General features: G+C 28.7%; 1 protein-coding gene and 2 long non-coding RNA genes across 4 annotated transcripts; all 3 read right to left on the reverse strand.

Moving 5' to 3' along the window:
* Positions 1–181: 181 nt before the first annotated feature.
* Positions 182–17,909, reverse strand: LOC126840563 (putative inorganic phosphate cotransporter). Of its 2 annotated transcripts, none has more exons than XM_050576414.1 (12): positions 17,769–17,909; positions 9,740–9,844; positions 9,443–9,516; positions 9,185–9,363; positions 8,511–8,744; positions 5,773–5,860; positions 5,477–5,700; positions 5,236–5,391; positions 5,021–5,153; positions 3,830–4,068; positions 3,285–3,420; positions 182–830 (listed from the first exon to the last, which is right to left on the reverse strand). In XM_050576414.1, exons 3-12 carry the CDS (start codon positions 9,501–9,503, stop codon positions 820–822), a joined length of 1,461 nt encoding a protein of 486 aa, XP_050432371.1. In that variant the 5' UTR covers positions 9,504–9,516; positions 9,740–9,844; positions 17,769–17,909; the 3' UTR covers positions 182–819. The 2 variants fall into 2 exon arrangements, with proteins under 2 accessions (XP_050432371.1, XP_050432361.1); XM_050576404.1 differs by having other exon boundaries at positions 184–830; positions 9,443–9,606.
* A 1,228-nt stretch (positions 17,910–19,137) lies between these two features.
* On the reverse strand, positions 19,138–22,011 carry LOC126840583 (uncharacterized). The gene is made up of 4 exons (XR_007686072.1): positions 21,873–22,011; positions 20,693–20,786; positions 20,423–20,464; positions 19,138–19,391 (listed from the first exon to the last, which is right to left on the reverse strand). It is a non-coding gene; the product is annotated as an uncharacterized LOC126840583 (long non-coding RNA).
* A 3,436-nt stretch (positions 22,012–25,447) lies between these two features.
* On the reverse strand, positions 25,448–26,888 carry LOC126840590 (uncharacterized). Its single transcript, XR_007686073.1, has 3 exons — positions 26,827–26,888; positions 26,221–26,320; positions 25,448–25,634 (listed from the first exon to the last, which is right to left on the reverse strand). It is a non-coding gene; the product is annotated as an uncharacterized LOC126840590 (long non-coding RNA).
* Between the last annotated feature and the right edge of the window lie 333 nt (positions 26,889–27,221).

The raw sequence follows: 27,221 nt of genomic DNA on the forward strand, positions 1-27,221 counted from the left end.
GAAATCACAATTTTTTTATATTAACATACTTATTGCTTAAATTTATTATTGTGAATAGGTATAGGCAACACAAATAGCTCTGCTGTCTATATTATTTTCTATAAGTATTCTTAGGCAATTAAAAGAAAAAAGGTATTACAACAATAATAATTATTAATTAATAAACAAAATTGTATGCTATAACTTAAGAACTGACTTCGTCGTTTTAATACTTAATTCAATATGTACATATATTTTTGTTTTTATGAGTTAATTAGATACAAATAATAATAACAAATCGTAATAAAAAACGAATTAAGTTATTAAACATTGACGGGTATATGAAAATACATCGGAAAAGCGGGGTCAATCTCAATTTTCAAAAAAAATTAATTAGATGATTACTTGCAAACTAAAATACTAATTATACATTAAAAAAAAAAAAGACATTTCATGGACAATAATAAAAAAGCGATGAAGATTTTCGTAAAAAAGAGCCTTATAAAAACTTCAATGGTCATTTTCCAAAATTTCTAAAAGTAACATATTGACAGTTTTTAGACTTATTGGTATTAGAACTTTTTGTGATTCAGTTGTTATATAAAAGTTATACTATGTGGGTTTTTACACCAATATAGTGTTTACACCAATATATCTTATCACTCAGGATATTGTTTATAAAATGGATGATTGTAACAAAAATCCAATACTGTAATAAAACAATAAATAATACTAATGGTACACAACTTCTGATTTGATTGACAAAAGCGCGTCGATCGTTTTCGCTTTTGAAACGATTCTGCAGATTGTCAAATGTAAGATTTCATAAGTGTGCTCATTTTATAAATCATCTAAAACATTTAAAAAATACTTTTAACAACAATATTTTGAATACATTTTTTTTATTAACATGTAGAGGATAAAAAATAGGATACAAAATAGCACAATAACTATACTATAAATTATAATTTTTGTTCTATTGTAATAGTAACTGAAAATGAGAAGCAATAAATGATGTGTCTTAAATATACAAATTCAATCGAAGAATCAAAATGAAGTGGGTTTTTTTCTTAGGGTTAATAATATTATGTATATAATTAATACTTATTAATAATAATAAGTTTTAGGAAGATTCGAAATATTAGTGGATATTGTTGTGTACATTTAACCGGTCCCATAATTTCAATGATATTTGATATTTTATTAAAACAACAAATACCAAAAAACAAATAAACCGACACCTATGTCAAGAGTATGTGATAAACCGAAAAAAGAGGTGGATGGATGCGATTGAGAATGGTATAAAGACTGCTGGAGTGTGCGAGAACATATCGATCGCGTCAAGTGGAAGTTCAAGACAAAGGTGGCCGAACTAAAGTAATAGTTGGAATAAAAGCGAAAGAGAAGAAAAGAAGTAGTAATTTATTATTCTACTAGCTACGGTAGTTTAAAAAAATATATTCAAACAAATTTTAGTAAAAACGTGTAGGCCAATGCGAAATTGTTATAGAAAATAAATGTTGACACCGTCAAAAAGAGAAGAACTTTAACAAGGTTTTTTCGTCAGATTTTTTAAAAACTTAATTTCCTTTTTAAATACAAGCACTTTTGCAAAAATTAAAAAAAAATGTCACAACTAAAATATTAATTTATTGTGAATGTTGCGTTAATAATATAAAAAAAACGCCGTTCTCATTATTTTAAATATGTAAAAAAAATTATTTACGGTTAATATTTAGTCAATAATATTATAGAATATGCATAGCCATGTATAGATAAAATGTTTTTTTTCAAAATAGCTGTCAAGGCTGCTGTGATAGTGTAAAAAATAAATGAGCTGCCATAAAAGAGTCCTAATTACTGAACTAAACACAGTTTGACCTTTAAATTAAGATTTAACAAAAATTTGCATATACCTAAATGCTTAATAAATGGGGGTATGGCGTCCTCTTAAGATTATGTTCAGCAAAAAATGTGATTGATTTGTATTCAAATCTTTTTGTTTTTATTCTTTTGCAATGTAATAACTTCGTATAAATTTAGGTCTAGGACAATAATCATAGTATATTTCTTTTACTTTTTTACACTTAACATAGATGTAGTATGCTACTATGTTATTAAAATGGGAATTTTGTCTTAATTATGATAGTGAACTGTTTTTAAACTCTTCTACAAAAACTTAGACGAGTGGGACGTATAGTGAGAAAATAATAAAAACAATGATTGTAGTTTAAAGTGTTTAAATTAATTTGTACGTGTGATCTTCGCGTGAGAACAAGTTGAAATTAAATGTCTTATTTTTTTTAAGGTCGAATAGTTTAAAACATATTTATGGTTTCGCGGGCTGAATAAAAATACGTTTTGTTTTGTTTAACTACAAGCTATTTAAGTTTACATGAATTTATTACCAATGAATAATGCTGAACACATCTTATCAAAAACACATGATCAATTTTACACAGCAGAGTAAAATTATTCGTATTTTTTGGCGAAGTTTGATGGGGTAAAAAGTAATAATAATATTTGTTTGACGTTATGTAAACGTTATGTATATGTATTAGGAAAAAGTATTGAAATATTTGATTTTTAGTTAAAAGCATTATGTAAAATATTTTAAACTGCATTTAAAATATCGTGACGTATATTAGTATACATTATAGAATTTTTCAATGCATTTTTTTGAAAATACATACAATTACTGTGTGGAAAGTGATATAGGACCGTTCTCAAAAATAATTTTGATGACATGATTATGACTGACCAGCACATTATGCGCAAGGAATGAAGCTTATTGTTTATTTGTATGATGGTGGAAGGAACTGGTGAAATAAAGTGTTAAACAAATCTATAAAATATTAGTAACATACAAAAAAATGATTATATTTTATTATGTTACGATAATTTGTATGAATTTAAAAATGACGTACAACATAAAATTTTATATACATTAACAAAAGTGTGCACTCGAAGAAAGGTGGTGACAAATTAATATAGTAATTCATTCAAGTCGTTAATGATTAGACCAAATGCAGTCGAAGATGCGTAACTAAAATTAATATGTCGTGATATGGTTTTCGAGCATTGTGTACTTCATAGGTAGTTTACCTTCGTATGCAGTTATTTGTATACAAAAAACATACACATTTTAATATTATACTCATATTGACAAGACATTATTAGTATACAAATGTATATTATATAATCGTGATGTTAGGCTGATCAGTGGTAATGCGAATCCATAATGATCGTACGGAAATGAAGTATACTTAAGTACGTTTTCTGTACAAATAGAATGCGTTACACACCATCAGTGTCACTCATTGGAAGTGGATCATTCCACCACTGGATCTGTGCTGAAGCAAATATGACGTACACAGAATTTGCTACCAGCACAACACCACCACTGATCCAAAAAACGTTCCGCCACTCCAGCAATGTATTCTGAAAAAATAATGTAATTCATATAGAAGTGAGTAAAAAAAAATTATATTTTAAATTCGTCATATAAAATATTAATATTTGTTTTCTTCAACTATGTAATACGTTTTTCGATTAGATTTAGTTTTTATTTGTTATTAAATTAAATTTTACCAACTCTGCCTGAATTGTATTTTACTTCTATCTATAAATAAAATGGCTAAAATGGAAAATTTGAAATTAACAATACTTGTCTCTAGACAAACGATGTGTGTTTATGTTATTATTGTTCCTGAGATATATTTAACGCAGTGAAAAGAGTAAGACGACGTTATGAGATAGTAATATTTTTGGAAATTTTGTTGTCTATTTAAAAAAGTAGCTTATTAATATTATTTACTATTATTTCAACGCTATATTAGTGTAACATTACATTCGGTATGAGGTATCCGATGAGAGGTGGAGAAATGATGCCGGCTACAGCTCCAACTCCGTTCACCAACGCCATGGCTGGACCCGCGTAATTAGGACTCAAATCCAATACGTTGACTTTCATGCTTGAATAGAAAAAGCCCATGGTGGCCATACCGACTGTGAACAGCATGACAACTCTAAGCTTGTCGCAACCCGCGTACGATGCGGCTAACGTACCCAACATAGGCCCCACACACGCTGAAAAAAAATTAGGTCTCACTCAAAATTATTATTGGGAAACGTGTGTTTAAATGTTTTATTAGCCATCGACTAGTTTAAATTTAAATAAATAAAAAGGTAAGTGTCAGAATATGTAGTTAAAACACCGTCACAGATTTTAAAATATATATTTTGTACTCGGCTTTGTATTTGTATTTTAAAGGGTTATGTTTAGTAGAAACTGGTACTTTTGTTTGTTTCATTTGTACGATTACTATTTTGTGTTAGTATAAACTACATTTTTTATATATCTATTGATAAACATAAAAAAGTATAACACAATGTCATGTATGACACATATCATCTTTGAGATCAGCATTTTATCTAAGACACGATTGACAAATACTATTTTTGTAGCACGTTTAAAATATAATATTAACAATTTAATTAACTGTGAATCAACTGTGTCTGTACCAGCTATCTGACCACGTAACACTAAAGCTGTCGATAATGAAATTTTTAATTTACATTGATTACTGATAATGTTATGAAACATTACATTGTTTTATTATTTTTCATTCGTTATCAGTATAATAATTATCAATGATACGCTGTAAAATGTTTCACAATCGACAGACTTCTCCGATAATTCAACATTTCAAATTAGGAATTCACTGTCTAGGAAGTATTGCTACGTTCGAACGTCATCAAATTAAAATCAAAATATATTCGCAATGCACCTACCGTCCACCGTGTAATGCATAGAAGGAAGTAATACGTAAAATTGTAGATAAGAAAACAAACATTTATCGATAACAACGTGAATAAACTCTAGTATTCCAAGTTTAACAAAACGTATGAACACGATTAATTGCTCGTTGAGCTGATGTGTTCGACAAAAAATATAAAAATAAGTAACACCTGCTGATATCTAGTTTCTGTTTAGTAAGAGGAACTATTAAATCTAGTGTCGACATTTGTTAGGTATTACCGATGGTTGAAAAAAGTCTTCTTTGCTTCAATATTCCAATTTTATTGTTGGTTATCAAATAGTCACTCAACCAGCCAGACAGTATTGCGGTTAACCACATAATAAGATGTGGCATTGAACTCCACACGCCGGTCTACACGGAACACAAATGGTTATAATTTACATAAAAACCAGGAAATCGGAAGGAGTTTTGTATGCCGGTGACGTGGATTTACCTCGGCGATGGAAAACTTCATGACAGACTTCATATACTTTGGTAGGTCGGTGTGTATCATGAAGAGTGCCCAGTCGTGAGCTATCTGACCGATCATCAAACCCCACATAGGACCGGACAACAGCATGGCTCCCCAGGGAGTCGGCTGTACCTTTTCCTGTGATCCAGATCGATAAATAATAACTGTTAATCATCTCCCGGTACTCAGTAGAATATTGTGTTATTCACTAATCGCTTCTTACTTTGTTCCTACTGACTCCTTTCAAATGTCGCTCCAAGTACGTCAGTTCGTAATCGGTGATCGACGGATGTTCGCTCGGTCTGCTGTACACGAAAAAGTTCCAAAACACATACCAGATGAGCGCAATCGAACCGAACGTGTAGAACACTAATGGCCAGTTGTCGTCAGTTACCTTCAGCATGTATCCGGCCGTACTTTGTGCTACGATTGTGCCGATCATATTTCCTAATAACAACACGGAATAATATAGTATAATTGACTAAACTGTAAACGACTAACTGTAACTCGGCACGTTACCTGCGAATACGAAAGACCCTATGGTCGATCGTTCGTTAATTGGTACCCACTGTGCCAACAACGTGTTCATTGCTGGTATCGTTGGGCCCTGTTTAAGACAAAAAGTAATAATCAGCAATAAAAACCAAAAACTACCAAGCAAGCTTGCTCACGATAAACGTATTCAATTTGGATATTGGGTACAATTTTAGACCATCAAAACACTAAGTAAAACTAAATACTTAAAATAGAATACACGTGTGGTTTAACCCGTACAAGCTTAACCTGAATAAACTGTTTATTTATGTATACTTCGTCTTATCTAACTAATTACATTGTTTAATTCAAATTTGAAATATTAATTAAGGTCAACACAAGAGTTCATCCGATTAACTATTAAAGAATCGAATTAAATACTTTTTTTAATAATGATAATACATTTACTCGTATGTAAACGTAGGTACTATCTAATAGAAGTTATACATATGTGTAGGTCTGTAATTGACGGTCTAACGTTCTTACAAGCGGTCGATATTTAAATTATGTTAATACGCATTTGTTTTTTAGGTGTGTTAAGTATTGAGCAATATTTATTTTACTTAACCAGTTTAAATTAACCTAACAATTAATTTGGCGTTTAAAGACTTCATTTGCGTAAACTTAACTACGAAAAAAAATAATCGTCATAAATGGATTTGTTCATAATTGAAAATTCAACATTTACTTATGATTTATATAAACATTGAAACTATTTTTTAAAAATATATATTTCGAGCGCTCTTTTAAACTAGTACAAAAAAACTTTTTGGATTTTTTTTTGTGGAAGACGATAGTAAAAATATACTTTTAAACACAATTTTTAATTAAATAATACAAATTAATTATCAAATAAATCATAAATATTGAATAATTAAATCACTCGTAGATAAAAGTTAATTTTATCATGAATAAATGTATAAGCAAATAACAGAATAAAAGTGAATTGTTTATTTGTTAATTTATTTCATTAAAAATATACCCACAAATAACGTTCAATTTTGGGTTGCATGCAATTTTTTTTTATTACAGAATATTATTATTATCTAAATTTAAGGATCTGCTTTTAAATAACTGATTCGTATTAAGGTTATTATGCCACGTTTACATGTTGACGTTAACGCACATTAAGGATGTGCAAATTAATTGGCATTAAGATTATTCGTATTTAACGTGAATTTTAAATCACTTTATTACTCGATTAGTTCGCATTAATAATGTGCAACGACTGTAGGTAACAATGACTTTATGGTGTTAATTGTTTTGGCTTGTATTAAATTTTATTAAATTAACTGTGTTTATATTTTTGTTTTGTACTTGTTAAAATGCAATAAAAAATAGTATAATATTGTTTATGAAATGCATGTAAAAACTAAATTATTTACTATTTGGTGTACAGGCTACATTCGAAGTTAAAAACTCCTAGTATAGACGGCTGTTAATACAGTTTAGTTGATAACGGTTTGGCTTAAACCGAATAAGTAAATCCACATTTGAAATTCAAATTAAGAATAACTTCAAGAGTAAAAAAAAACATGTAAATGGTTAATACGAAGTAGATATCAAATTATATTTATGTTGTCATAGAAAGAGATGTTGCTTATGATAAGGCAATTGATAATATATTATTAATGTCATATCAATTTAATGTTTGATTTTTTTATGATATTATAATTGTTAAAATTATTTTAAACTACAAACTGTATTTATTTTGTTATTTTTTTTATTATTTAATTGTATTACATTTTTTACATAATATGCATTTTTGTAACTAAAATAATTAATAACTTATCATTAAAGGACGATGACTTCTATTATTATACCGTAAATGTTAATTACAGTGTATTTGAATAATGTGTCCATGAATGCCCGTAGAAATACTATTGAAATTTAAAACCCATACAAACATTATTCGAATTATTAGGCAACTGTTTTTCTAATATACCACGCTAAAATTAAAGTATAATAAATTACTACTAGGAGAAACAGTTTCATATTTTGACAATGTATTAGTATATTAGTATAGTATTCTAATACCGTCCTACTTACTTACTGTAGTTGTACATTTTGTATTGGGCTATAAATGAAATCCCATCAGTATTATGATACTGGTTATTACAATACTATATTATAATACTGTTTACTCAGTGATATTTAAAAATTATACAACTTATTCAGTCAAAATAATTTTTTATCTAAGGGTTCATGGGTCTTGTTTATTAAAATATCGAACTACGGAAAAGTCTACTATGTGCATTGTGTAAAATATACGTGGTTTATCGATTTCCTTGCATTAGACGGGTCATGTGATTAGGTACTTGTAATACGTAATAACAAAACGTATGAAATATGAACTACTGTTGTATTAGGTGCATGTAGGTTAGATAAACTAAGCCATCTGCTTATGATTCAGCTAAAATTTCTCGAGTCGGTCCAAAATACACAATAAATCCGGTCATCTTTGTCTTGCGTTACAAAAACAAAGGTTGGCTAAATTAACTGTATTTTGTATTACCGACACTAAATTCAATAATAAAGAAAAACAATTAGCGATTGAAACAATGGAATGTATGTAACTATGTACAAAAGTATTGTCTAATTTTCATAATGATAAATGTATTTTAGATGCGATTCGAGCTCACAGAAGGTATCTATTAACTATGGAATGACGCATTTTTATAAAACTATCCAGTTCAATAAAACATTGAAAATTGTACACTCACCTCCCCTAGTCCTTCTAGTACTCTGACGATAATCAAGTAAACGGGTCCCGCCCTAGCAGCCATCGGAGTCAGTAGGGTAAGCACGGAAGTCAAAAACATGCCCACTCCAAAAACGTGCTTGCCGCCATACTTTTGAGCTAAAATTCCAGCAGGTATCTGAGCCAGGACGTATCCATAGTAAAACGACCCAAGTATATGTCCCTGTAGTTTCTCGGACCAATCGAATTCAGCATTCTAGAACGTATTAATAATAATAAATATGACATGAGACACACTAAATTATTTAAAAAAATAAAATATAGTGTTTTGTGAATCGTTAACATGTGTCAAGTGACACATCCTGATGTGTTTTCATATCCTTTTTATGAATTGCATTGAAGCGTCGTCTCGGTCGCTTCAACCATACTATAACATGCACGCCGAGTATATCATATAATAATAAAATGTGACCGACTAATTCAATCATCTCACCAAAGTAATTTACATTTAGAAAATATATATTTGAATACAATTTCAATTGTAATAACCGTCGTATGTACAACTCGGTTCCCACGGAATGACTATTGACATCTTGACACTTTGCCGCGATCAAGGACAAACTAGAATAGTATTAGCGCTGTTTTCTGTCATATAAATCACATTAAAAAAGCCCAGGAGTTATTGCAATAACCTACTGGGTTTGTCATGTTCTTTAAGACGGCAGGCCCAGGACATCCGTTTGGATCTAATGTTGTTTTGTGTATGTCGACTACCATTTCCGTTATGGCCAGGCTGAGCACCGATCGCATTGCATACGCATTGGCTATTCCTATGAAACCCAACACGGCCATCGTGTATCTTTTAGTGCGAACACCTAAAAAAAAAAGACACACAAAGTGTAAACGTTTTGTGCCTTTATTCTGTAAGAACTTTTTTTTTAATATTACTAATACCTTTCATCAAAATCGACACGGCCTCCGAGGGTCTTCTATTGAGATTGTTCGGAGGTTCCATCGTTGGTGATGTGCTATTTTCCACCATTACAATTAAATTGTCTCAGATTATAATTTAATTATATTGTCAACGAGCAAAATTCAAATATATGTTGTATACAAACCTAAATCGTAAAAATGCAAAAAAATGGAAAAATCTATAATATTAAGGGAAATTAAAATATATTTTTTGGAAGAGGCTAAGCTATTCTTAAGTCTCTACATAATATAGCTGTACCCCAGAAATCGTTTACATACTTTATTGAGATTTGCTTGGTTTGAACCAATCACTTGATGGATAATTTTACTTTTTCTCTGTTTTATCGTCCTAATAACATGATGGGCGTTCTCAATGGAATGTTTCTAAAAATAAAATATTTACATACGTTTATAAATAATATATTAATTATACAAACGTGTAGTATAGTTACAGTAAATACTATTTCGAGCATGAAACGATGTATGAAACGCACCTATGAATACTAATTGATTCGTCCGACCTCATCAGTTCAAACAATGACAACCGTAGGTCATATATATAGGACGGGAATATGCATTGTTTTTTATGTATTACACACTATCTTGTGACACAATCACACCACTCACATAAAGTTCCGAAATTAAGAAATATAGTTAAAAAATGTTGTAGAATTATCTTTTACCTAATACAGTTGTAATAAAAGTATAATTCTAATCCTAGAAGAATTAAAATTTATTTTATGATTCAGCAAGATAAAGTAAAAAAAAAAAAATTAATACAAATAAAAGCTAAAATACACAAAGCTCGCCAAATCGAAAGGAATTTATCTCTAATTATCAAATACAGGGTGATCCATCTGATGTAAGACACTCTTTTTCTCAGAAAATATTAATATTTTGAAAATTGTTTTTTTTCTATACTTGTAGATACATATTTTATTATATTTTTCAATACTTTGAATATTTTGATCTTCATCCCTTATACGTAAAACAAGTATGGGCCTAGATTTTTTTGCAAATAGGAAGATCTGTTTTCAATCTCATAAATATGTAGATAACAAATTTTAAAAAATGTAATCGTTTAAATTATCATTAATCTGTTGGTTTGCTATGACTTTGGCAAAGAGATTACATTTCTCCTAAGAACTTGTTTCGGGTTTCCAAAATTCAGTAGCCCATAAAATTTAAAGACCTGAAGTCACAATAAGACAACATTTAAACTAAACAAACTAAAATTTAAAAACATGAAAACCATATCCATACTATTAATATATTATTTTATCTCCATATATTTTATTCTCTACATTTATCTGATTGTACTGCTTGTCTTTTTTTTTACACATTTACCTTCACTTACTTTTATTTAAAGCAAAACCACTTTCACACACTATACTGTACTGTAAAATGTATTCTTTATTATTCTTTTTATTGGTATTATCTGTTTTGTTAGTATACGACTTATTCGTATCGATGTCAGGGGAATTACTTAGGTTCTGCAATTACAGAGTCACGCAGTATTATAAAATGTTAATTAAGCTTAATAATTTCTATCTGTTTACTTTAGTTCAGAAATGCTAGATAACAAGTTCAATGTTAATAATTATTAATTTATATACCTTTTATCTATACTATGTATACAAACACTGACTGTGCGTTAGTATTTGATAGTGTTAAAAGGACGTTATACCCCATTTATTAAGGAGCTAGGTATAGGATATTTTTAGCAAAATCTTAATTTAAAGTTTGAACTGTTATGTTTGATTATTAATTCATAATTAGGACTCTTTTTTTTTTATAGTTATTTCATTTTTCGGACTATCACGTATCGTTGACAACGATTTAAAAATTACTTTTCATCTAAACATACACAGCTACGCAGAATGCGTTTTACTCGGGCCATAACGGTTTTAGAGCAAAAACACTTATTATAAAATCTAAATACTATAATATATAAACAAAATTCAATCAATATATTTACAGTAAATATTAGCAGTATAAAAAAACAATTTGAAGAACCATGTATTATTCTTGATAGTGTAGAAACCAAATTTGAAGTTATTGTTTTACCTAAAGCTTGGTTAGGTTTAGAAAATATATCGAATAATACCTTCTTAATGAATGGCTATGCCTATAAATGTACATTCTACTTTCTACTAGATCACTACCCAACTATGCTTAGTGTAGGTAATAATACATTAGATAACAACAAACCAAATCCCTTAAAAATATAATATAACTATGTACCTACGTATAAATGGTGCAAAGTGCAAACAGCCATCTAAGTTGGTAGTTAATTGCGAAAAACCTAAATTTTGATTGTTTGAAAGATTAAAATACAGGTGTATCATAGAGAATGGTGGGGTTTCAAACGGCTGTAGGTTGTGAAGTATTGGACCTACAGCGTTCTGATAGGGCTTGAATGAAAGAAGGAGTTGTCAAATTTTGAATGATTGCCACTAGATGTCTCTGACACTAGAAGTTTCATAGTCGTAACTGAATTACGCTTCGATCACTTCTTTTGTGAGGACGCTATCTTTACAAACTCAACAATGAAGGCTGGCGACATAAACGGGAACGTAGAGACCCCACCATGCTTTATGATACACCCTGTACATTGAATACCCGAAGGAAAGGTTTTGGTTGTGTTTGTTGGTTAAAATGAAAGAAGCGACCTTAAGTAATTGTATAATAATGGTTTGCGATCACCTACCCGGATAAATGTCGTAACTATAATAAATAATATTTTAGTGTGGCCTTGACGACGTTGAGGTAAACCGATAACCTCGTCAACAAGTTGCGTCAATTATTTTACACGACTATAAGTTCGATTATAACTATTTAATTTTCAGTAGTCAACCTAATAAATTAAGTTATTTAAAATAAAAATAAAAATTAGAATATTCCAAAAGGTGTTATAGAAACGTTTTCAGAATAAACTAGTAGCGGTAGCGTATATTTTCACGAGATTAAAGTAAGTTGTGACAATAGTCTAATTTGTGAATTAGATGCGCTTTTCAATAATGTCAAATGTATTGTTATGGAAATATAAAAGTAACAATTAGTTTCGGTTTTAAAACTCATTGGTTTTCGACATTATTCAGATTAAGCAAGATCACATAGTAATTATCTGACTTCTGTAGATCACAATGTCCACGTGTAAGCTTTGCCGTCAGTTGAGGAAAAAATTTAAATAAATAATTCCATTTTTATTTAAGTACACCGTATAATTTATTTAATATTTCAAGCATAACACTATAATCAAACAACTTTTTCGGTAAACGAAGAGCTTCAGTCAAACATAACGAACCGTAACAGTAGTAAGTACGAGTAGTAACCACAAGTCATATAAAGTTGTTCGTACCGCTTTAATGAATTTGTCATCTGTTCACTATGACCAATATAGTTGGTGTAAACATAAACGTGTTAAAAAAGTATGTGTAGTAAACATTTTGAGTACACTTAATTGTTGTTGCTGTTTGAGACACTAAAACCATTAGACATAACTCGCATAACTAGTGATTTGTAACTCATTCTAATTCAAAAGTATTGTTCCTAAGAACAATCCAATTTAAGTTTTAAAAAAATATTTGAATTCTTCATAACATTTTCAAGGTATCGATCATGGCAAAACTTTAAAACTGTTTTTTGTTAACTAATTCTTTTAGTTTCAAAAATGTTTAAATAGCAGTTTTTTACATTGAAATAATTAATTAACTTAAAGTAATTTTTAAATTGTGCCACGATCGATGCGCTTGAGAATGTTATGAAGAATTCAAATGCTTTTTCAAAACTTAAATAGGAGTATTTTTAGTTACGATCTGTTCGAAGTAAAAACAAATGTTTCTGTGAAAAAATAGATCCAACATGCGTTACATAAGTTGAAAAAAAATAAATATCAAAATAGATCCTTCTTTCCTATGGTATTATGTACGTTTAAACATTTTAGCATATTATGATAAGTTTTAGTGAAAATTTGCCCATACAATGCGCTTTAATAAATGCTAGTGTAGAGGCAATCAAATTAGGGAGTAGGGAATATTAATATCTAAAATATCTATAGCTAAAGCTGATATATTCTGATAATTATTGAGTCATTTTTTTTATATTATTTGGTTGTGCAAAACAATAAAACAATTGACATGATAACACGTCGTTTTAAACCCATTAGTCACATACCTACTCAATTTTAGAGCTCAACATATTTTCCTATAAGAATTATTTGTTCTGAAAAATTAAAAGTATGTGTAATAAAAAATTATAACTAGCAAAAGCGATTTTTGGTGAAATTAGGAAAATTTTACTTTTAATACAAATGTTGGACAAATTTATTAAAATTGGAAAAACCAAAATATAATTATATTTTTTTAGAAAAAAAAGAAAGTAGGTTGGTGGTTTAAAAAAAAAATGTGCTCCCAAATTCTTAGATAAACTAATAACGTATATCAACTTACAATAAAATTAACTATGATTCAACTAAATTTGTTATTTTATGTTTAATCAAACGATGGTGAAAATTTAGGCTATATTAAAGTGTTATGATGGTGAGAAAGGGCCATTAATGAGTTATAAAAGCAAGAATTCGGAACCGTGTTTAATACGCCACTTAACAAAACTGAACACTTTAAAACAAATGTTCAGCCTCCATCTTAGAGCCTAAATTGTCATATATTTTTAAACCTTGAAACGAATTACCATCCGAGACAGACACACAAGTCTTGTTTGTATATCCTCTGTACTAATCATTATTAATAATTATTGTTTAACGAAACAACGCAATTGTAAGTATTGTATAATATAGTAAACGTTCATTCAAAGGCGGCGGCTATTGCACGGTGGGCGTTAAGCAACAAGTAACTTGATGGGACGAGACGAAAACTACTGTTTATTAATAACTATTTCGCATTGCAATGCACAATGCACCTATTTACTATAATATACAAATATTTTATTACAGGCATCATAATAATAATCTTCATTTGCGTCAGACAGAAACCGTTAAATAAATTTGTATTTATTGTTTTTTTAAATGTTGGCCGGGTCTGATTATAACTACTCATAATGATAATACTCATAACTCATAACTGCTAGACGTGATGATATATAGTAGTGAAAGTCAGTCATCCCATTGCGAAAAAATTATATTATAAAAATATTAACAACATTGAATTTCAAATAAAGATTTATCATAACAAGTATTATATGTTGTGTATACCGTATTTTGACGAGTAAATATTTTAGCTTCTCAAGGATGTAAAATACATATTTTATTCAATAACGGTATTAAACCAAGGCCCATCATATAAGCGCTGCAAAAGGCCTGTTAGATAATAACTAATGTCTGATAATCAATATTGCTAACACGTATCATTTTAAATAAAAGACGGACAAAATAATAATTCATCAAAGATCAAGACTTAACACTATTTATTCAAATGGAAGGTTCCCTTAAAGATTACACACAGGATACATTAACGAGATACGTTAAGTAGAGGCTGCACATACTCTGGTATCTATTTTCCAATACCAATACATGTAAGTAATTTTTTTTTTATATTATCCACGATACCAAAAATTGCAGTAAAATGTAGTTTTATTATTAGCTCTGCTACAATCATAAAGGTACAGTTTTATATCGTATTAAGATTTTTAAAAATGGTTTTAAAGCATCCTGAGATCCCGAGAAATGCCTACCCAAATTTTTGGCACCTTAATACATGCGCGTTTTGGATGGGTCAGGTATAGGTTTGTTAGATATTGACTCTGCCAACATTTATGTCAACATCTAAATTTGTTGGAGCAAAACTTGCTAACGGTGTCTACCGTTAATGACGTATTCGGTATTACATATTAATTAATATTATACAATGATGACGAAGTATAAGTTTTTGATAATAAAACACTTTACAAAGAAAACAAGAACAAGAAACAAATTTCCACATTACACCGATAAACTAGATCGTGAACTTTGTTTCCAATCGACATTTTATAACGGTACGGATTTCTTTACTAGGTCAAAACATTATACAACATATTCGACAGGGTTCAAGTTCAATACAATTATTATTTACTACCACGTACTTAATAATATTGTAAACATAATATAGGACATATTATATCTATAGTTACAACTGTAACATCCATCGGTATGCATTATGCATACATACATATTTATTAGGTACAACAGAAGAAAAAATTGAATGTCATGCATATTTTAATTTTATTTTAAACGTTTTAGGGCAAACAAAAGATAAATATAATATTTGAGGCTATTGGCATTCGTGTTAAGAATGACATCGAAAAAACATGAAACTAATATTGTTAAAACATTAATTTATATACATTTATTACAGTGTTTTCAATAAAACGTTTGTTCACGATGGTCGAATTATAATAAAGCCACAAAGGTAAACCTTCCGAGGTGTTTTCAATAACCTTCTATAAATAGGATGAACCGCTAAATTGCAATTTTTTAAAACAATACAAGGCGTACAATTTAATTGTTGCAATTCGATAAGCTAAAATTGCGCGTATAGGATGTATACTCTGCATAGTTAGTCGGTATCTGTAATTAGATATTTAAGTAATTGTTCTCAAACATCTAACATTAAAAATAACAATTCTAAAATGTAAATAACAAATAGTTATTATGATTTATATTATTATTGTAATTACAAATATAATATTATCTATTTGTTTTATAGTATTATTAAAAATGTAGCTATTTACTAATTTGATGCGTGTAAAAAATGTATGTTACGCTTTATGTTTGTACCTACAAAATAAAAAACAATAATTTTTTATGTTACAATTTTACATTATAAATTATCCCAATAATATTATAGTAGTTTTATTATAATTATGCTTGAGAACAAAAAAATGTATTTTTATTCAATGCAAATTCATGTTCGCAAACAAACCATTTTATTTTATTTGTGTTTTATGTATGTGACTAAACACACATCATATTGTTTTTTGTAAAATTATGCTTAAAGATGATAGTCAAATTAAACCATCTATGTATATATTCTAATTTCTGTTACGCTAAATTAAAAACAGTATGTTATCTGTTTCTTTCTACCAACTCTTATGTACAGTTGCATTCTTAACTACCTAAAATATGTTATTATATTATATACATTTAACTTGTGTTGATAATATCAAAATATCTATGCACTATGTATAATTTACCTTACAAATTTAAGCTACTGTCTCTCTTTATTACTCGAAATGCATTCTAAATTATTAGAATACCAACAGTAGTTGTGTTTAACAATATATTATAGCTCAATCAATTTAATTATACTAAATAGTTAAGTTACGTCAAAATGTAATAATAATACAATGTCAATAATAATAAAGAGGATTACTATTACTTAATAAATTGAAATAAATATAGCTTTCTATACTAATATCCCCTGCGGGTGGGTGTTAGAATACACCTGCGGTAGTCCATTCCAGTCGTAAAAGGCGACCAAAATGGACCAAATCACGGGCAGCAGCGTTGTTTGTATCAAGTATAGATTTATCTATACTTGAATAGCACTTTATAGAAATAAGAGGTGCTACTGCGATGAAGAAGGCAAGGGGAAACCACTGCATTACCATTCCCAACGCACAACCATGATACGCTCTTCTAGTAATACAAAAAGTACTAATTATGAACCTAGAGAAACAAATCTGAGGAATATGAAGAAGCTATTAGCTCTAGCAAGTTATGAAGAAATAAAAAGACTAGCAGATAAAAGAGAAAATTGGTTGAAGCGACAAGGCGAAGCCTTTAGACAATAAAAAAAAAAATACTAATATAGGTTTTTAATAACTTCGATAATATTTATTAGTTTTGATTGTTATTATCGACTTACTTTTATTTTCTATAGATAGAAATTTCATATAGTTTAGTTTCATATTGTTTATCATGTTATACTTTAATAAATAATTTCTCACTCATATGTACTTTAAAATATGTGTAATGCTTTATTTTTTTTTAAAGTCTATAATAGAATAGGTAAATAAGTAGGTAACTCAGTAAATGTTAATAATAATATAGTATTTTATTTTTAGATATTATAATTTAATCAAATTTGTTCTACATAATACAGAAACAAATGGAGAGTGGGTAGGGTAATAATCAATAACTATTAAATATCGTGTCAAAATAATGAAAACAATTTTTTCAATTTTAGTCACCATAAAAAAAGAAAATAATAAGACATTCGGAATTTAAGTGTGTATTTTACCTGCCAATTAGGTGAAAAGTGGGACTAGCTATTAACAAAATATGCAATACAACAACGACCGATGGACTTACCGAATAGAAAAGCCAGCTGAAAATTGTCTAACCCCGTCGTTTGATTGGCCGTTTAAGCGGCGACCGATTCGTCATAAACTCACCGCACACACAACTTCTTACTTGATTGACAGCACCCAGACTACATGGCGTTAATGCGTCGCTACGTGGTCGAGACAAACCGTTTCCACCACTCGTTCGAGCATGTTTAAATTACAGCCATTAACGACTAATTATATTATTGGCTTTCTCAGACACCGTGCGATTGCCCACGGTAAATGCATATAAGAATATTATAAAAAAATAATCTATTAAAAAACAATTTCGTATTTAAATATTTATTATTGAAATACTATCATTTGTTCTATTCGTTTTATATTATAAATTTAACTAATCTCTTATGTTAAAAACTATAATTTTGTCAAGAGATTAAATTAGGTATTGACAATTAAAAAAAAAAAACGGTTAAAACTTTAGCTAGTACATAAAAAAAAGTGCTTTTCTCACAAATTATACACCTGTGTATATTTTTTATTTATGATGAATTAGAATATATTGTTAAAATAAGGGCATCATTCATATGAGTATTAAAATGTTGAATTTATATATTATAGGTAAAATAACCACGACAATATTTAATTAATTATACTTTGAATTTTTCTACCTTGGGTAGGAGTTTATTTAAAAAAACTATTACAAAATTATTATTGTAAGATATGTGCGGTATACAATTATTTAATACTTGTCAACTTTGTTAAATTGTGTTACCAGGGATTGTTTTTATTTGCTGGCTCTAATAATTTCAACTCTTTTAACAAATAAACGACCGAAACAAACTATCTATTTATACATTAATTATGATTCTTTTGTGTTAAAATTTCATAAACTTTTATGTTTTGTAAATTAATATTGGTCTACGCTGTAATCAATTGCCGCGTTATAACGGAATGCAGCCCGATGAGTATTCAACGCAACATTTGTTTGTCTTCGTGCACGATTATTCAAATTCATTGTCACGCGATTGGTTTCAAAATTAAAATGGGAGACTAAAATGGAAGACTTAAATGGGCAACTATGTAAACTATGAAATGTGAAACTGTGTCTTTTTTGACCAGAAACTATGAATAAATATGATCAACTGTCAAACTATCCATGGAATAATGGAATAAATTGTTCATGGAATAAACTTTCACTAAAATTTTTAATTTTAAAATTTCCAATTTTTCTTTCGTAAAAAGCTTATTCGGACTATTACGAACAAAAAAAAATGAGCCAAATCGGTTCAGCCGTTCTCAAGTGATGCGATCACCAACGAACAGCATTTCGTTTTATACTATTTATGATATATTATATAGATAACTTCCAAGTTACAGGTAATAATAGGCATATTAGTTTTTAATCATATTTTAATTAAATTTCACATGTTTATTTACAGTTATCACTGTTCGTGTGTACTAAAAAGTGTATTTTCTTTTAAAGTCATTTTTTAATTTATTATTTTACTAAAATCAAAGATACATTTTTACTATTTATAATTTTTTTATTATTTTAAAGATCATAATATATACCTAATCCAAATCTGGTGCCGTGTGTCATTTCAAATTGTTGCAGTGTTTTTGCCAATATCATTCTTAGCAAGTTTACCTAGTAAAAAAAACACGTTAGGTATTGTAAAATTAATTTTATAATTTTCTGTACTAAAAATAATAGTTATTAATTGTAAAGATCGTTACATATCTATACGTAGCGTTGTTTTTTATTGACAATAAACAATCCCAAAACATATTATGTAAAAGGTGATTTAAACATAATTTAAATTACATCCATTTTGCTTTATTAAAACAAATATTATGGCCAGAGTGTTAGAAGAAGCAGCAAAGACAATAGATCTTGAAATAAATACTGAAAAGACAAAGATAATGGAACTTATTGAGAGCGGAGAGGACCCCAATGAGATGGAGGACTTAACCTATGAAAAAGTTAGCTATTTTAAATATTTGGGAGCAACGTTAAGCACAAAGAATGACTGGTCAAAGGAAATAAGTATTCGGATAAAAAAGCCCAAAAAGCGTTCTACGCTCTGATAAAATGTTTAACATCCAAAATTATGTCTAGGAAAATGAAAGTAAGACTGTATGTGGCTATTATAAGACCGACTCTCACGTATGGTTGCGAAGCTTGGACGACGGCCAAACAAACAGAGAGAAACCTGAGGACTTACGAGAACAGAGTGTGGAGGAAAGTATGTGGACCTATCATCGATAAACAACGGGGAACTGGCGGAGAAGTTATAACAAAGAGCTGTACGATATGTTGGAACTAGCACCAGTAACAAGCTTTATTAAGGGCCAAAGGATACAATGGTTAGGTCACATAATGAGAAGAGGAGAGAACGAAATAGCATTGGAATGGAAACCACAAGGGAAAAGACCTAGAGGAAGTCCTCAGAAAAGATGGATTGGCGTAGTGGAAGAAGATCTAAAAACCCTTTAAGTTAAGGATTGGAGAGAAGCAGTGGATAGATATGTGGCGAAGTGTAGTAATGGCGGCAAAAACTCTTAGAGAGTAGACATGCCAGAGGAAGAAGAAGAAGAAAACAATGATTATGGGCACTGACCATAATATGAAAATTATATTAGTACAAATATTTATTGTAATAATAAACTGTCAATTACCGGCAGATGATTTATTGAATGAACCATCGCCCAAGTTAACTTCTGAAAAAGTAAAATTTGAGTTATATTACTTTTATTAAACTTTTAGTCAATATAAGGATATGTTGTTTGAAACTATATTGCAGCTATATTTCCTGATAGCTAATTCAAACATACTATAGATATAATATACTATATTATAAAGAATGGCTGACTGTAAATAATAAATTGTATTATATATATCTAAGTTCTCTAGTTCTAGTTTGATCTAGTTAATTATTGATTACTTACGAGCTAGTGTGACAATATGGTCAAATGAGAGGACGTATAATGCAATATATATAAAATATAATGTTATATTGAATAATTTCATTCTGCTGTTTTTCTGGAAAAATAAATGTTCCCAAAAGTTTAGTTTAACAAATAGGTATGGTAACTTATTATAGAACAATTATAATTCATTGTCGTTTTTAGCATTCGAACTATGGGAGTATCTCAGTATTGCTACTAATAATATATAGGCAGCTTAAATTAAATGTAATTAAACTAAAAGTATCTACTCTTATTAGTCTAGTACTCGCACTTATTTAGTCGTTGCAACGTTGACTTATTTAGTCAACGTTGCAACATGATACAATGAACACGTCGTGCAAATACTAATAAACTATTATTTACAATTTAAAATTATTACAAATCCTAGAAACATATTACTTTCATTACATAAAATAATGCCTGTGTGGCTCTCGGGTTAGAATAAGGACACGGGCTGTTCCCCCTATCGTAAAAGGCGATTAATAGGAACAGCGAAAGTCTCCCGGGATAAGGAGACACCTCTACAAAGCCAACGGCTTCAGGGGCGGATGAGCTGCGTAGAGTGGGGCAATCTCTTGTCCTCGAGGTAGGAAACTACCTTGAAAAGGCGGATGAACCACATCAGATGGTCAACGACTGGAGGATGCAGAAGGCAACAGGAAAACCACTGCATTAAAGATCCACGGATTTCCTAACCACCATGTAACCAAATAATGAACTCTTTGGTTATAACGACAAGGCCTTGCCTTTAGAAACTGATGATGACATAAAATAATTATTATCAAAAAAATGTCAATAATATTTTAATGTTAATTTATTGATTATAAAATAATAATAAGTTTAGAAAGTGAATTTTAAGAAGTCAGTAACTATTTATTATTAGTTTATTTAATCAATGGAGATTTGTTTATGTTATCTACCAAACACTTTATTATATATTTCTTTTTAATAACGGTTTTTTAAACACAATAAATTATTACTACTAACGGATCATTATTTTTTCTTCTAAATCAAAGTTCGAACTAATGACTTATAATATTATTGTACATACCGTACATGGTAAAGTATATATTATAATGATTCACATTTTTTAAAAAAGTTCTAGTAAATATAAAGTAATTATTTGTAACGAATTCGTAAAAAAAATATTCAAACTTACCTATTCAGCTCGTACCCAGTCAACCACTTGGTGAAGTCGATTATACAAAAGTCAGTTACGAAAGTATATGATATACCTGTACCTGGCAGTTAGTGTTTAGACACTTGTGTGACCCGGTAACGGGAATGATATACTAAAGAACACTTGTTCAATTAAAGGTTTCTTACGCGTTTAGTAGTTTGTTTGAACTATTATGAATTATAATAAATGTCTGGAGTTTTGCTCATCTAAATTCGCTATTCGAATTTAAAATTGAAATTTCATAAAGTAATATTTTAAATTACAGGTTGCCATTTGACTTTTAAAAATTACTCCACAAAATTACCCCATTAAACAATAATTTTAAACCTACTCTTCATACGGTGTATTGTCATTATTTTACTTCTTTATTCCATTGTACTGTATGTTTAAAAACAATTTTTATAAAAAAGATATAATTTCTCTAAGAGAGATAGGTACCATCTTTATTATGAATAATAATGGAAAACTGGCCAGCTCATATAAGTAGCCTAAAAGACCCAACCATCATTCAATTTCAGTAATGTTTTTAGAAGTTTGAACACTGCTGTAAAATTGAAACAGAATAAAGTAAAGCTATGTTGTCAATTAAAATTATTAAAACCAAAAATCACACACTTTTTTTTTATAATATATCAATGGTATGAAATAGTTTTATAAGCTAAGTATAAGGCTGTGTATTCTGCAATTTTTATTCTGCAGTATTAATTAACAGTCTATATGACAATTTATTTTTAAATGATTGAAAGTTTCATTTTTAAGGATTGATAGTAATTTTTGCCATTATTGGATGCTGGTATTAAATTTGAGACTACATGAAGTCATCTTAATAAAATTTCAATCATCTTCTTTAAAAAAAATATTATCCCATTCGTAGAACGATCAATTTACTTTCTACGAGGCGTCATCCTGTCGAACGTAAGGTGTATTTTTGGCAAAAAATCGTTTTGTGTTTGGCTCCCTAAAAAAAATTATTGTTTAAATAACTTATAAAGAAGCCAAAAATTTTAGTTGAAAAACATAGCTGGAAAAAACTTAGGGTTTCTTATATGAATACAAATTTAGGTATCTACCGAGTTTATAATTGTTCATTTTAAATATTTAATATTTCGGATAGTATTATTTTGCTTTCAATTATTAACTCTAGATATTTATTAGAAACTAGATTACAGTAACATGTGGTAAACTTACAATGATATTTAGTAAAAATTGCGCATTTTGAACACCAGACATAACAATATGTAAATATTCATCGAGCAAACATATTTTTATTATTCGTATAATTCCAATTGTATGAACAGCCACAAAATGTGTTTTACCCGTAAATCTTATGAATTCGTCATTTATGTACATACGGTACATAAACAACCTAACCTAACCATAGTGTTTTGGACTTATTTGTATATAAAAATTATGTAAACATAACTAATACATTTATACAACAAACCCACTATCAGCGATAAATACTTTATTTACAATTTGGCGATAAAATTCAAAGGTGCATTCAGGTCGTACTGAGACCAAATTTTTATCGGAAAAACTTGCAAAAGAGGCCCCTTGGAAATTGAATAGGGCACCATTTTTGTAAGTGTAACGTAGCTAGTAGTACACAAAGTGCGTTGCATCATTAACTTCTTGATCATGAAAAAAGTTTATACGGCAATCGAATCACCTTTGTGTAATTTTTAAGTACAGTTTGGAAAAATAGTCTTACAGTATTAATAATATCACTTAGGCATCAATTTTAATGCAAACTATTTATTCAAAAACTATTCATGCAAATTATTTAATCACGAGCTTACAATCATAAGTCTTATCTTAAAGTTGAAAAATTAGTTCGTAATAGTCCGAATAAGCTTTTTCGGAAAGAAAAATTGGAAAAGTTGCCCGTAAAATTGGAAATTTTAAAATTAAAAATCTTAGTGAAAGTTTATTCCAATATATGGCGAAAATATCACAGCTAACAGTTACTCAGCTGACATATGGATAGTTTGACAGTTGATTATATTTATTCATAGTTTCTGGTCAAAAAAGACACAGTTTCACATTTCATAGTTTACATAGTTGCCCATTTAAGTCTTCCATTTTAGTCTCCCATTTTAATTTTGAAACCAATCGCGTGACAATGAATTTGAATAATCGTGCACGAAGACAAACAAATGTTGCGTTGAATACTCATCGGGCTGCATTCCGTTATAACGCGGCAATTGATTACAGCGTAGACCAATATTAATTTACAAAACATAAAAGTTTATGAAATTTTAACACAAAAGAATCATAATTAATGTATAAATAGATAGTTTGTTTCGGTCGTTTATTTGTTAAAAGAGTTGAAATTATTAGAGCCAGCAACAATTAAAATAAAAAATCCCTGGTAACACAATTTAACAAAGGTGACAAGTATTAAATAATTGTACACCACACATATCTTACAATAATAATTTTGTAATCGTTTTTTTAAATAAACACCTACCCAAGGTAGAAAAATTTAAAGTATAATTAATTAAATATTGTCGTGGTTATTTTACCTATATTAGTGAATTCAACATTTTAATATTCATATGAATGATGCCCTTATTTTAACAACCTATTCTATGTCGTCATATAGCTTATGCAAATGAAAAATAAACATAGGTGTATAATTTGTGAGTACTTTGTTGCAATTTTGTTTCTTAACTCGAGCGAATCCCCCATGAACTTACAATCAAAAGTCTTATCTTAAGTATGGAAAATAAATCCTTAGATAATATGGCTGTAAACTTTTTATATCGAATGTCATTTCTATATATATTATATGACGTGTATCTCTTATGACTATATTTCGTACATATTATACATCACTTCATTATACTTATCTAATATTAATAATGTAATAATCATTAACAAAAAAACAACTTTTACAAAATATTCAAAAACATATTTTGACCGCATTAAAAAATTTTAGTAACATATTTTTTATAAAATCCAATCCACAAAAAATAATTCACTTATCACATATACGTATTTGGATAATTATGTTGTCATCTACAGTGACGATCGGCATTTTTAGTATGCATTATTCGCCTAAAATAATAAATTATATTCGACTAAGATGTATGTTTTACACGTAAATCTTGTGAATTCGTCATTATGTACCTATGCAGTATACGATAGTGTTTTGGATTTTTTTTATATCAGAAAAAAAGTAAACATATATAATACATTTATACCTCATACCCACAATCAGAGACAAATACTATAATTATACTATAAGGCGATAAAATTCAAAGAATCATTTAAGTGCGTACTGAGACTAATTTTCTTATTGGAAAACAAAGCAAAAGTGCCTCTTTTAGAAATATTATAAGACCCTATTTTTGTAAATGCTAGTACACACGTTGCACTGTTGATCTTCCTTAACGTGAAAAAAGTTAATATGTGGTGTTTCGAGGAGTATTTTTTTAGAAAGAGTATTTGGAAATATCTAAATATTCTATAAGTATAAAAGTGCTTACCGTATACTAAAATATATTATTAGATATTTATAAAATAATATTTTATATTTGTATAAACGCAAATTATATTAATTTTAAATAATTTATTGTGTTATAGTTTTACAGAAATGAATAATACATTTTTATTATTAATTGAAATTTGTTTCTTTTATTAATTTTGAAACCATAATTCACGGATCCATTTGTACACACACATGGTGGTAGCTCAATTAACTTTAGCCAATTGGCATAGTATTTCCACGAGAAGAAACTAAAACAAAAACATAATATTAGTTGTATACATTTTTCTTTATTGTAAACAATGTGTATTATATTTTTTTTTCGTACAAAAATTAATGAACCACTTTATATAAAAGTGGTATTAATTAATAACCACACATTGAAAATAAAAAATGTATTTTATGAATACATTTTTTTTCTTCTATAAACATTAATCCGATTTTAAAAAAACTATAGATGGAATAATATAATTTAAAAAATGTTATAACAAATTCTTTTCACTTAAAAGAAATTTATAACCACTGTTATCAATATGTTTTATTATAGTGATACAACTAATTGAAACATTGCATATTTTCATTATTGTTAAGAAAATCAAAATGTTTGGTTAATTGAAATGCTTTTTTAAAAAAAAGATAGCTTAACTCTCTTAACAACCACTAACTACAGACAGTAGATTAGATGTTAAGGTTATCGTATGATAAATGTAATTAAAAAAGAAAAAAGTGAAGTAATTTAACTGGGTCCATCCATATTTCGAGAAACAAGTATGCGCTTATTTTGTTTGGGTAGGTATATTAAATATTTTATAATAGATAAACGGTTTCTTAACTTACCTTTAGCTGCTTCTGTGTTGCTACTACCTAATGCAAGGATGCATACAGCAATATATATCACACCTAATGCAATATTAATGAATTTCATTTTCCTGCTTTTCTGAAAAAAAAATGTCCAGTTTGATAAATTGTAATAGAAACAGTAAATGCAGATTTCCCGTTCGACATTTTTACAACGCTGAAGTTTTGCAGATTTTTCTATTTTAAGTATTATACTCTTTTTAAAATTTTTTTAAATATATTTAGTAAGGTATGAGTAGATAAATATAGGGTGATGGGTTTTCTGGTTATTGTGGAATAGGAACGTATGTAGAAAAATGTATTATGTGTTAAATTTAAATTGTACGACATAAAACTTAATATACGCGCCCATATAATTTTAATCACAGAAGATCCCATGTAAATAAAGGTTGTACAGTCTCCTCTTTTACATATTATCATAATGAACTAGTACAAGATTTGTTTTTTATATTCCTGGTATTTTTATTATGAGCTTTTTGTCGAGTTTGTAAAAACCCTATGGAATTGTTTGAAATATCAAATTGTTTCATACCGTAGCTTAAAATAACTACTAAACGTATACATTTTAACACTAAATTTACTTACCTATGATTAACGTATTATTGCAGATGAATGCCGTATTCAGTTTGAACTAATTATGATTCGACTATAGCGTGTGCTTGTATATTTATAGCCCTTACAGTTGAAATAAAAAGCTCTTTTGTGAAACAAATATTTATTTATGAGACACTTGTTAAAATCGCATAATATAGCATTTTGTTAATGCGGGGGCGACAATGTACATCTATGTGTTGATATCAAATAATGTGGTATAATAAAATATTATTTAAATAGCTGTAGATTTTTCTATTTGAATTAAAAAAAAAAGAATTAATCCCATACAATTAAATAATATGATAGGAAATTAAATATTTTTAACGAAAAAATAAGTATATTAAAATAGTGTATATTGACATTGTTTAATACGTTTGTGTACTTAT

Source organism: Adelges cooleyi, unplaced genomic scaffold (genome assembly GCF_023614345.1).
Source record: "Adelges cooleyi isolate 19-005CV unplaced genomic scaffold, UGA_ACOO_1.1 ACOO_flye_CR_arks_rails_tigmint_CR_PRNA_108, whole genome shotgun sequence".
Classification (NCBI taxonomy): Eukaryota; Metazoa; Arthropoda; class Insecta; order Hemiptera; family Adelgidae; genus Adelges; species Adelges cooleyi.